Source organism: Tenrec ecaudatus, chromosome 9 (genome assembly GCF_050624435.1).
Source record: "Tenrec ecaudatus isolate mTenEca1 chromosome 9, mTenEca1.hap1, whole genome shotgun sequence".
Taxonomy (NCBI): Eukaryota; Metazoa; Chordata; class Mammalia; order Afrosoricida; family Tenrecidae; genus Tenrec; species Tenrec ecaudatus.
The window spans coordinates 41,317,815-41,330,625 of NC_134538.1; the positions used below are offsets into that span (position 1 = coordinate 41,317,815).

Consider the following 12,811-nt stretch of genomic DNA (forward strand, 5'->3'; position numbering starts at 1 on the left):
GCTTCAGTTTCATATGAGAAAAATTGAGCTAATAATCATAGGTACTCCTGAAATTGCTGTGGAAATTACAAATAAGATCGTGCCAGTTCCCAGCACAGTGCCAGCACACGGGGGCACTCACAGAGGGCGGCTGGAGCTATTATCACAGAAAGCATCTGGCATGGTCGCCCAGGTGGAATCTAATTGATGCTGATTCAAGGAAATCACAGGTGTGTCAATTCAGACTACGTTCCATAAGGTTTTCAATGACTAATTCTTCAGAAGTAAATTTCCAGGCCAGTCTTCCAAGTAGCCTTGCAGTAGACTTGAATGTTCAACCTTTCAGTTAGCAGCCAAGTGTGTGATCTGTTTGTGCCACACAGGGACTCCTTGACACATTGAGCTTCCGAAACTGAATCCCTATGGGAGCAGACAGTCTTATCGTTCTCCCTTGGAGCGGCTGGTGGGTTTGAACCACTGACTTTGCTGTTAGCAGCCGGCAGTGCCACTAGGGCTCCTTCTTGATATATTAACCAAGTCCAACCCAACCACTGCTATCAATTTGATTCCAACGTCCGAGACTATGGATCCTCACATCAAGCACTCACCATTACCCAGCCCAGTCCGACGCACAGTGACCTATGGGGCAGGGTGGAGCTTCCAGGCTGTAACGCTGTACGGGAGTAGAAAGCCTTCATCTTTCTCCTGAGGAGCAGTTTTGTAACTACTGACCTTGGAGTTAGCAGCCCAAAGCATAACCCACTAGGGAACCCCGACTCCTTGTCATCTTAATTCACCATCGTTGTGAGCTCACCGCCACCCCCTGTCTTTCCTCAAGTCAAGCAAGGTCCATCTACGTGCCCCCCAGTCCTTACTCCTCCTTAGGACATGTACACTTAACTCCCTCTCGCTCCTCGGATCTGCATTTGGGTACACTAGCCAGCAAGGCAAAGTTCAAGAACAACGAGAAATGGGAGTCCTTCCAATCGGGACGCTACTCAGCTGGAACACTGTTTACGCGACAAGAACTCAGCACGCTGGAAGAATTCTTTTCTGAAAATTTACTTGTTTATTAAAAAGTTCCCAAGGTACAAAACAACAACAGAAGTGTTTTCAAAAACGCAGCCTGGCAGAGTGAGTCTGAGAGATGGGGAGTGAGAGTGCACACTGTTGGCCTCGCAGAGAACAGCATTCACCAGGAACCAGCCCAGGAAGGAAGCAGCAGACAGGAAACTCGGAGGGGGCACAGGATCAGTGGAAGGAAGCAGGGACAGGGACAAGGAGGCTGGGAGCAGGAGAGCAGAGGCTGCAATGCAGAGTGTGGGGCTTGGGACGGTGTGGGTGTGTGGAAAGAAAGCAGGAAGAATCGCAGGCACAGAGAAAAGTGCCCCCTGGAAACTTCCCCCACCATTCTGAGCAATGGATGCTCCCCAACTCTGCACCAAGACCAAGCCAGTTCATCTCAGACTGCCCCAGACTTGTCTACCACCTGTCTCTCAAAATAAGTTCCAGATCATGGGCCAGGATGGAAAAGGTCTAAGAAGACTAGATTCTCACCCAGGGAGGGTCCTTCCCTGAGCCACTGTATGCCCCCACCCCCACGAGAGGAGCTTATCCAAAGGGTGTTCCAAGATGGGGGTAGGAAGGATCAGGTAAGGCTGATTCAGGTGGATTGCTCTTTGTCTTCAGCTCCAGAGTGGAAGTGGGTGGAAGAACCTCTCAACAGCGCCACAGCAGGTTCTGGTGGGGCCCTGGAGGCCTGCTGTCCCCCATGAACTTCAGGCATCCTGGGGAAACCCAAGGGGGCAGAGACACAAAGAGAGAGCTCTTAGTAAAAGCATGTTAGTGAGTCTTTGGGTAAACAGCTTCTCTTCCTTAGGCTCGCCCTGGAGCCAGGCCGGCAGCTCTCAGTGATTTTGCAGTCCAGATCCCCCGTCCCAAGACAAAAGAGAATCCAGACTCTCAATTCTATCTGGCCTTGCTTTCTCTGTCACCCCCAAATAAATAGATAGATAGATAGATAGATAGATAGATAGATAGATAGATAGATAGATAGATAGATAGATAAAAAGCATCTTTATCACCTAGATAAATGGCTCATTTTCCTGTTGGGAAACATTTTTGTTTTTACTGTTCAAATTGGGGCCTTTGATAGCGATTCAAATCTTTGAGTGAAATACAGTTTAGGAAAACAACCCAACTGTGAAGAGCCTGCAGCCTGATGCTAAACCAGGAGGCTGACCCAGGGGGAAAAACTAGTGAGGAGCAACCCAGTCACTTCCCAGCTACTTCAAACAAGAAGCCAATCACTCATGCGCCTGCACCACGGCCTGGCCTGACCCGGCCCGGCTAATGCAATCACTTGCAGTGGAAATGCTTGAGAGATTTACTGGCCTTTGCAGGCTCTCCTCAGTACCCCTTTCTTCCAGTCCTCCTGGTTTCCTTACATCTTTGGGGCATACATGCAGACAGACCCAGCTCGGAAAGGTTCCAGGTCAAACTGTCTCCCCTGAGACATCTATTTTTGGGGCTGCAACCTGCCTTTCCTGTTCTTATGTTAATGAGAAAATCCAACGTAGGGTGGATCCTAAACCCAATCACTTCTGAGTTACGAAAGTAGCCACAGCGGCACTCATGCAAAGACATGCCAAGGGACACGGACAGCGGTCAATGGACGCTGCGCACTAAGAGATTCACAGAAGGGTCTACCTGCCAGGCCCGGTTTGGATGCAGAGCCTCCAAAGGGGAGCACATTCACATCTGCTCTTGAAGCCATTCGCGGATGGGGCTTCTGTTCGGGCAGCACCAGATACTGAGACGGAGGGTGTGCCCCCGGAACCTTGTAGGAATGTTTCTGGTGCGTGGATGTAGGGTGCCCTGGAGTCCATTGTGACTCAGCAACGCCACAAGCAGCGGAACGGGGACACTGCCCGTCCAGGTCCCCCTCACCGTGGCTGTCAGGCTTGGGCTCACCCCTCAGAATTCCATGAGGAGCTTATCACGACCGATAAACGAGCTGCTGTCCTCCCCTCGTCCCACAACACTACCCGAAGAGAGGAGCACTCCAAGGCCAGGTCCACAGCCGTCTCCCGGACCTACCCACTCCTCGTCCTCTGCGCCGTCTCCCTGCTCGCGGGCCTCCGCAGTGGCCCCTTCTGAAGACTTCTGGGCCATGATGTTGTCTGTCCAGGAAGTGCCTGTCTTTCCATCCCCAGCAAAATTACATCTGGTCACGGTTCCTGCCTCCAGTTTGGCTAATGACTCTGAAAGAAGAAGAGAAGCTGAATGGCCTTCTGCCTTGCGTGGGAAACACTGCGGGGAAGGGGAGGGCTTCGTCTGGGGTGGGGGGTCCTGTGGGACTCGATTCAGCCTTTGTCCTCTGTACTGTCTCGGCCAGGGTGTGGTGAGGGAGTCTCTGAGTGGTTCTCAGCCTTCCTAATGCCGCGACCCTTTTGTACAGTTCATGTTGTGGGGACCCCCCTAACCAGAAAATTATTTTCATTGCTACTTCATATCTGTCATTTTGCTACTGTTATAAATTGGACAACCCCTGTGAAAGGGTCATTTGAACCCCAAAGGGGTCACGACCCACAGGTTGAGAACCACTGCACTAGATTACTAGGCTATAAGGCTGCTCACAAGAACCATGGGCTTGGACAACACTCTGGAATCCAGGGCATCCAGGCCAAGACCCCAAAGGCATGTGTCCAGGAATTTTAAAATAAATATCAAGTGACTTGGGGCCCACCGAGACTGGACTAGCCAGTGGCCATGAGCTCCGAGGAAAGGCTCAGGAAGGGGACCAGGAGTCCTCAACTCCCACACAAGAAGTTATGTCAGCAGGAAGGCTGTACTGCTAACCCAGGAAGGGGCCATCTCCCCGCGTTTTCAGCCGTAACCCGGCCCCCAGCTCGAGCTCCATCACTTCCATCTGTGCCTCGGGCATCCAGAAGGCCACGGTCTGGTCTGGGGTGAGGCTCGCCGTCAGTGCCAGCAGCTCTGGCTTATTGACCAGCTCCTTCAGCGCCTCGGGGGTGAGCCTGTCCGTGTCCCCCTTGGCTTCTACCTCTGCAGATAGACAGCATTGGATGGGTTATTATCGATTCACTTACAGAAACAAAAACACACACTCACTGCCATCGAATTAAGCTTGGCTCAAAGCTACCCTGCAGGACAGGGGAGACCTGCTCCTGTGGCTTCCTGGGGCTGTGAATCTTACAAGAGCAGAAAGCCTCAGTTTTCTCCTTCGGAGTGACTGGTGGGTTTGAACTGCTGGACTTGTGGTTAAGTAGCCCAAGGCATAATCCACTATGTCACCAAGACTCCTGAAGTTCTTACAAAGGGCTTATGTTTACCTTTTCTTTCTTCTTTTTTTCCCCTTTACGTTTCTTTTGATTTCTGTTCCTGAGAATATGAGGGTAAGTCAAAAAGCATGGCTAGAAAGTCATAGAAAATGTTCTTCAAGAGAAACATCAAATCGCGAAGCTACCGTTTTCTCAGTATGTCGTCCACACTTAGGTCCACCCTCTTCGGAAGGTGGCGCTTCCATCTCCCAGACATTCTGCATTCTCTGATTTACACCAGGGCAAAATGGCAGCTTTGGCCTTCTTGGGGTCTCAAATCATTCTTCTTTGAAATATCCTTTTGAGTTTGGGAAACAAAAGGACGCCTGAAGGGGCCAGACCAGGGGTAGGGCCATGGGTAGATGGGGTAAGGCACCCCAATGAGATTTTCACAAGCCATTCTGCTACCCTCAAAGACGGAGCAGCTGCACAGCTGATGGGTAAAATTACCCCTTGGTCCAACTTCCTTGGCCTTTTCCTCACCACTGTGGTTTTCAATTTTCTGAAATCCTCCTCAAAATAAGTTCCGCAATCACCAGGTCTGAGAAAATCTACCAATATGACCTCTTTGGAATCCAAAAATTTCGGCACTAGAACTTCTCAGCTGATCTCTCTGCCTTCATTTCACTGGCCCCGCAGCTCCCTCAGAAGCCACCGTTTCGATTGGCGCACGCCGCTCGCTCGGGACTGGACTGGCAGCGGCAAGGCTCGTCCTCAGGAGCTTCAGCTTTGTTGGAAAGATCAGCCCTTCGAGCCAGCCCATCTTCATGCAGTGCTTTTAGAAACCGTTCAACCCAAAGCTTGATCACTTACCACTGAAAACGCTGAGCCAGTGAGAGCTCAACTCCAAGAGCTACCTTAACAATGGTCATCCTATAGTCTTCGACCAGTGTCTGCTCTTCGGACGCTGTTTCTTCATTCACCGGGTTGACTGTCTTCCCTCTTGGGGTTCATTTCGTAAATTTTTCCAGCATTCCTCAAAATTCTTGGTGCTTCTAAAAACTATTGTTTTACGTAGGACAGCCTATCTATGTTACGAAGCTTCGGTGATTTTAGAAGATGTTCATCTAAGTTTTGCTAAAAATCTTATATTAGCCCTGACCTCAAAATGGTTTTTCCTGACATAGAAGTATGCCTTTTGCTGAAGGTACCTCACGAAACTAAGACGATATTACTACGAGAACTTATCTGCCACCAGTCATCAGTCATTGCTCGTATGAACTGGAACCCCAACCAGCAATTCAGTGACATTGATTACATTCTTCAAGTTGTGGCGCCATGCCCGGCCTCCTTTTCCCCAAGTGTCCCTTCTGCATCACCATAAACTCACTGCCCGCCCCCATGCTTCTTGTCTAATCCACAAGAGTAGCTGTTGTCAATTTAATACCCTATAGATCAGCAGTTCTCAACTTGTGGGTCGCGACCCCCTGGGGGTCGAATGACCCTTTCACAGGGGTATCCCAATTATAACAGTAGCAAAATTACATTTTTCCATAATTATGAAGTAGCAATGAAAACATGGCTGGAGGTCACCTCAACATGAGGAACTGTATGAAAGGGTCATGGCAGTAGGAAGGTTGAGAACCACTGATCTAGATTGATCTTGACTGATCAGACTGCTCAAAACAGTCTTCACTAAAAAACTTTCGGGGATACCTATGTTTGGTTTCAGGTTTCAAGATGATCTCAGGGCCCTGGGCTCAGGGGTTCATCTAGCCTCCATGGCTCCAGAAAGTCTGGAGTCCCTGAGAATTTGAACTTCTGATCCATATAATCCCTGTTTAGATCAGGATTCCTGTAGTGTCTTTGAGGAATCAGCTGTTCGGTAATGGTCGCTGTGCACGCTCCAGTTCTGGTCTCATGGCAAAGGGGGCAGTTGTTCATGGAGTTAGCCAGCTACCCCTTCCATTCCTCCTCCTATGCCCGACTCTCCTCCTCCCTCTGCTACTCCCACAGAGCGTCTTTTGTGACTGAGTGCTCTAGATGCCTTGCCTCAGTCACCCCTCACAGACTGCACAGCAGGCCTGTGGGTACTCATGAATCTGAGCTTAGAGAAAATTACTTCATTGCCCTGCGCCTGAAAAGGAGGGAGAAAATGTGCCTGTTTGACAGGACTGACAGCAGCTGTAAACGAAATGAGGCCTGTAAAGCATGTGTCAGCACAGTATCTTCCTGACCAGTAAATCTCAGTGAGGGTTACTCCATCTTTAAGATTCCCATGTTACAGATGAGAAAACCTGTGCTCAGAGAAGTTAAGTTACTGCTCTAAGATCACACAACGAGTCAGTCTCCAAACTCACTACAGAATTCTGCCTTCCTCCTGAAACAATGGAGGCCAGGCAGGGATCTCTCCAGATCCTGAGTCTTACTGCTTTGGGGAGAGGTAGGGAGGATCTGCTGAAGCAGGAACAAACTTTAGTGGTCTCCAGATGCTCTACGGATCCCCTCTTACTGGAAGCTTCTCCTGACTTACATGGTTACAAGGGCGGAAGAACCCCAAAGCAGCAGGTCAGGCAGCAGGCTGCTGGCTCGCAGGGTTTTGGGGGTTGTTGTTATTGTTAGGTGTTCTCGAGCCGGCTCCGACTCACAGTGACCTTATGTACCATAGAACGGAACGCGGCCCCGTCCTGGACCAGCCTCACAATAGCTGCTAAGGTTGAGCCCATTGTTGCTGCCACTGTGTTAATTCATCTCACTGAGGGTCTTCTTTTTCACTGACACCACTTTACCAAGTACGATACTCTCCTCTTGGGGCTATTGTCTCCTCATAACATGTCCAAAGTACACAAGATAAAAGTCTAGACATCGTCCCTTCTACAGAGCATCCTGGTTTTACTTCTTTCAAGACAATTTGATTTGTTCTTCTGGAAGTCCATGGTATAGTCAATATGTTTGCCAATGCCATGATTCAAAATGGAAGCTAACAAATCCCAAAATCGGCAAGTCAGATGAAAGGCTGCTGGCTCAAGTCCCCAGACCAGGAGGTCAGAGGATGACAAATCAGATACAGGATCAAGAAAGGGTAGGCTTTGCCAAAACATCTACAGCTGTTGGATGCAGGCCATTCCCACAAGGGAATAAATGCCTCTTCCAATGGATTGACCACTCACATCAGATCACAAAATGGAGACTGTTTACTTAGTGTTTATCAAACCACTAAGAAGCATGACCTAAACAGATGGACACAACCAGTTAAGAGTCCAGAGCCAGGTCATGGGTGGTCTTGTAGCCTGTAGGAGAAGATGGAAGGGAAATAGAAAGCTAGACAGGACCCTGGTCCCAAGGTAGCTTCAAGGCTAACCATCCTGGGAAGATATTATCTAGGGGCTGAGAGGTTCAGGGGCCAAGGAAGAACGCCCTGTGGGAGGGCCCTGAGGGAGAAGGGTGGAAGGATACCTACTGTATGATGACATGAGGAAGCCCGTGTTCACCTTCTTTGTAGCGCTGAAGTTGGGTTCAAGTTCATTTCCCTTGGGGTCAAATTTGCGGCGGTGGATGCTGCTGGGCTGGACATACAACACGTAGTAGCGTTCCTGTGGTCCGGCAGAGAGAGAATGAGGAGGCTGCCATCACTGTGCTCACCTCAACACACAACTCCCCTGGGCTCTGGGCGTGGCCCTCCTCAACCTCACCTTAACCCTCAAGTCCCACCTCAGCTCTAAAAAATATTCAAGCTGGGCTGATGTCCCCCATTCAAATATTCATTCATTTATTCATTCATGTGTTCAGTAGAGCACACAATGAGCCCTGGTGGTGTAGTGGGTTGCATGTTGGGCTGCTGACCACAAGGTCAGCGGTTCGAAATCACCAGCCACTCTATAGGAGAAAGTGGAGGCTTTCTACTCCTGGAAGCAGTTACACTCTCTGAAACTCACAGGGGGCAGTTTTACTCTGTCCTACAGGCCTGGTATGAGTCAGAATCTACTAGATGGCTGCGAGTTGAGGTTTAGAGGTCCATAGTAGGGTGGGCACAAGGCCTGCACATGACCAGGATAGAAAGTACATGCAAAAATCCATGAGCCAAGCACAAAGCATGAAGCACCCCGAACACCATAAAGCAGAAGTGGATACAGCCAACGTGTCATGGGAAAGGTACTGAGAAAGACCTTGGGCCCAGTGGCCCCTCTGCCTCTTCCAACAGATTCATGACCTGGAACAAATCACTCCCAGCCTCCCAAGCTCCAGGATCCTCTGCGAGCCAGGGGTGAAGTGATGGCTACCCTTAGGAATGCTGCAAGGCTTCAATGGGATCCTGGGGAGGAGCAAGCACGGTGTTAAGCGGGAAGCGAACCCTAGCTGCTATTTGCCGGCTAGTCTAACAAGAAAAGGCCAACGCATGATGCCAGCAGACTGATGAAGAGATGCCCACTTCCTGGGAGAGCTGAGGAAGGTGAAGTCTCAGAGAGCAGAGAGACCTGCAAGTGCAGAGGTAAGGGACTAGAATAGATATTAAACACAAGACAGGTACACAGAAATCTAGAGTCCCACCTACAGTGGAGCGCCTTGAGCCACTTGGCCAAGACCTGGGGAAGCCGAGGCTAGGAAGGCAAGCGTGATCAGTTGGAGGCAGATCCCCAGTTGGCATTGGGAGCTTATCTGGTAAATAAGAAGGAATCCTTCGGAGCAGCAAAGACCCCAGAGGGTCTCTCAGGAAACAAGTTGGCAACAGGGCAGGAATGAGCTTTGGAGCGAGGGGCAGTCAGAAGGGGTAGGTCGGAGAGCCCATCACGACGGACTGGCGTTCCTGAGGATCTAGCCGAGGTGAGTGGATATGGATGAGGGAGGTCAGGAATGGCCAAGGGAGGAGCTCGACCTGACTGGACATTGCTTTTTTAGCTCTAGCTTCACCAAGAAACTTGGAGGAAGCAAGTTTGGAGCGGGCTGAGGAGAGCACCCTGCCTGCCTGGGCACAAGTCAGCCCTAGCAGAAGTTCGGCCTCAGCATGGGCGTGCACATGGACTCTCCTGAGAAGGTTGGCTCAGGACTCCAGATTGGCATGGCCAGGAAGGGCGAAGCAAAGCATTTCTTGGCATCAAAGTAGTGGGGGGCTGGGAGGGGGGGCGTTCTCATGGGGTAGAGAGAAAGGCTCTGGGTAGCACCATTGGCCACCTTGACAGGGTGCTACTATCAACGAGTCACCTTGTCAACATATCCGGGTCATGCCATGGGGTGGCGCGGACACTCAGAACAAGCAGCATCCGCTGGAGGCAGCCGTTCAGTTGGCGCTCTGGGTTGGGATTCTATTTGGCAGACAGGCAGGGATCCTTTGGCGCAGCAACGAGCGACAGCAAAGAGATGGCTGTGTAAGATGTCACCTTGGACATGAGAGAGAGCAACAGTGGCAGGGGCTCCAAGGAGATGGGAAGTCACTAACTGTCAACAACGGAGAGGTCACATGAAGCGTGGAAATAAAAGCCCAGAAAACAGCAGCCCTCTCCCATAGTCCCTGCCACCAATGTGCACCCAGTGGAGATCCAGGTCCACACAGGTGACCTGCTTTGTAAACGCCCAACATTCTTAGATGCCCAGTCGCAAACAGCAATGAAAAAAGATGAGTCGGTGCCAAGAGCCGCCCTGCTTCTATAGAGCTGCAAACAACAAACGTAGCGGTACATTTATGATAACCCACTCCCAAGGGCTGGCATGCGCACAACTGCCCAGGATCAGAGCTGGTACCCAGGAGGGGTGAGGTCGTTGGTTGCCCTCTCTGACCTTGCCTGCTACTTTGAGGCAGTGGGAAGTACCAGGCCAGAGGGAAGGGATCTGGGCCCTAGACTCTAAGAACAAAGAGCCAGCCACCCATCCTGCCTTCCTCCCCTCCTCTACTCCATGCCCAGCAAGGCTCCTGGCCCCATTCCTTTCATAAGTCACCCCTGCAGGCCCTCCTCAGGGCATCCACAAGCTGAGTCCTGAAGCATCCACCTCACCCCTTCCTGCTTTCAGGCTCCCAATCTCAGCCCAATCACACTATCTGGGTCCAGGGCCTGGTCTGTTTTCTGAGCTACGACCCGGGCCTTTCCTCCTGGCCACACACTGCCCAGCATGGCCTGAATGGATCCCTTCCCATCTTCAGCCACATTTGGTTGGTGTTGGTGTTGGGACACATCTCCCAACAACCCGTGCACCACTCAGTGAAGAAGCTGCATCCCTCCCCAGTCCTCGGCACTGGCAGAGCCTGGAGCAGGGAGCGACTTCTGGAAGGACTAAAGCCAGCGCCGAGCTGCCACCCCAGAAGCAGCGCACCTTCCTGCCGTGGGTATCCAAGATGCTGTGCCGTGACACATCCACCAGCTCTCCCTCCAGCAGGACCCCGTTGCCCCTGAGACAAGAGGAAGAGAAGGGATGGGTCAGCTCTGCCAGAAAATAGCCCCCTTCCAGTGTGATGGCCCAAGATCCGCGAAGCAAGATCCTGACCTGTGGGGGTGGGGGGATGGGGGGCGGTGGGAGGGGTGGATTTTATTATCCCAGAGTGGGTGTGCAAGTGAGGGCACTACCAGAGGGCAGTGCTGTTGAGACCAAGCAATGGGCCCCCCTGCAGAGCCCAGAACTCAGTCTTACATACAATAGGCAGAGAACACATTCAGCACTCCCCACTGCTCCTCAGGTGACAAAGACCGTGGGCACGAAGGGTTTTTGTAAACTATCAAAACGTTTACTACATATAAAGGATGTTGCCTTTTTATTAACCGAAAAACAATTTTGGGCAGGGGGGGGGGGTGTTTCTAAAGGGCTATCTATGATCATCCCTTCTCATTGACTTTAAAGCCGTGCATATATTTCTGTTGTCATTCACATCACATAGGGGACGACCTAATGACTCAGGGCCATCAAGTTTGACCCCTAGTGACCCTCTCGAACAGGACAGAACTGCCCCCTGTGGGTTTCCCAGACTGTCAATGTCTTCAGGAGTGGAAAGCCTCAACTTTCCCCTGAGCAGTCGGTGGTTTTGAACTCTGACCTTGGGTTAGCAGCATACTACGCCAGCAGTGCTCCTCAACAACCTAACACGGAAGTGGTTGGTGGAGCTGGAGAAACGGGGATGCGGGGACTTAGGATTTTCCTGACCAGACTGAGATGGCAGGGTGGCCCGTGAGATCAGCTGAACCCGAGGTTTTCTGGTTCCACTCTGCATAAAATCAGCACCGGAGGCTCCCTCTTTGGGAATGCAGAAATGGGAGAGAGGCTGACAAGGTGTGTGGGGTGGGGGGAGGAAATCACGATTGGAAAACAACTCTTATTTTGTCACAACCACCACATACAAAACAGGAGGTAGCATTTGGGTTTCAGGCAGTCTTGGTGGCACAATAGTTAAGGCACTTGGCTGCTAAAAGAAAACAGGGGCCCACCGGCTGTTCCAAAGGAAAAGGCTGGGCAGCCTGCTTCCTGAAGACTGACAGCGTCGGGACGCACGGGGCGGTTCTACTCCGTGCTCCCAGGTCGCTGTGCGCGGGATCGGCTCCAGGCAGGGGTGTGAGTGGCGTGTCAGTTTGACTGGAAGGGCTCCTTTGCTTTTAGGATCTGGATATCCGCCGGGGCGGGCTCTCCTGCACCCAACTCTGCCCTGGACTCGCCAACTCCCACCGGCACCCCAAGGGCGCGGTCCTTTCTAGAGGGGGTGGGCACCCGTGCAAAGGCCCGCGCTGGAGGAGGGACAGAGGTCGGGACAGGTCCGAGCCCGCGGGCAAGCCGGCCTGTGGCCCTGCGCATCTTTGTCTCAGGGGGTGCAGCTCGGGCTGCGGGGCGCGGGCCCGAGAGGGCAATGTGGGCACCCCAATCTTCCCTTCCTCCGTGCCACCCGCAGCCTGGGGAGTTGGGGTGGCGGAGTTGGGGTGGCTCCCAGAGGCGGCGGCGGGGCCTACCCCTGGTGGGCGCCAGGGTCCCAGGCGGCGGGCAGCCGCGCGCTCCGCACCGCCTTGTTCCGGAGGGCGCCGTCCTGGTAGATGCGGCTCATGGCCGCGCCGGGAGGCCCGAGGCGCGAGCCGGCTCCCGGGAGCAGAGGCGCGGGGCGGAGAGTGGCGGAGACGCGCCGGGCCGGGGCTGCGGGTCCGGGAAGGGCGCGGCTCCGCTCGGGCGCGCCCGGGCGGGATTTAAAGGAGCCGAGCTCCATTCCCGCCGGTCCGGCGCGCTGGGAGCGGGCTTCCTGCGCGACGCCCATCGCGGGTTAGGGACCTGCGTCCGCGGGCTCAGGGTACTTTCCCTCCTTCCCTGCGAGGGGAGGGAGGCCCTTGTCCCAACACACGCACAAAGGAGATATGTAGGAGGATGCGTTTGGGGGGAGCAGGAACGGGGAAGAGGGGGACAGCCCTCAGGAATGACGCTATGCCGACCTGTGCCCTCTCGTGGTCCCACAGTGGCTGAGGAAGGGGCTCCAGAGCTCTGGGACAAATAACTCTGAGCCTGGGAACCTGAGCAAGGATTGGATGCAGCTGTGTGCGCTTGGACGGACTCCTCAACCTCTCTGCGCCCACGCTCCTTCTTCTGTAAAAGGG

General features: G+C 52.7%; 1 protein-coding gene across 1 annotated transcript; it reads right to left on the reverse strand.

Annotated features, from left to right (window-relative positions):
- Positions 1-1,025: 1,025 nt before the first annotated feature.
- Positions 1,026-12,492, reverse strand: LOC142456745 (arpin-like). The gene is made up of 6 exons (XM_075557978.1): positions 12,182-12,492; positions 10,566-10,641; positions 7,723-7,855; positions 3,841-4,047; positions 3,079-3,242; positions 1,026-1,766 (listed from the first exon to the last, which is right to left on the reverse strand). The coding sequence occupies exons 1-6, from the start codon at positions 12,475-12,477 to the stop codon at positions 1,758-1,760; spliced, it is 885 nt and encodes a 294-aa protein (XP_075414093.1). The 5' UTR covers positions 12,478-12,492; the 3' UTR covers positions 1,026-1,757.
- Positions 12,493-12,811: the final 319 nt, after the last annotated feature.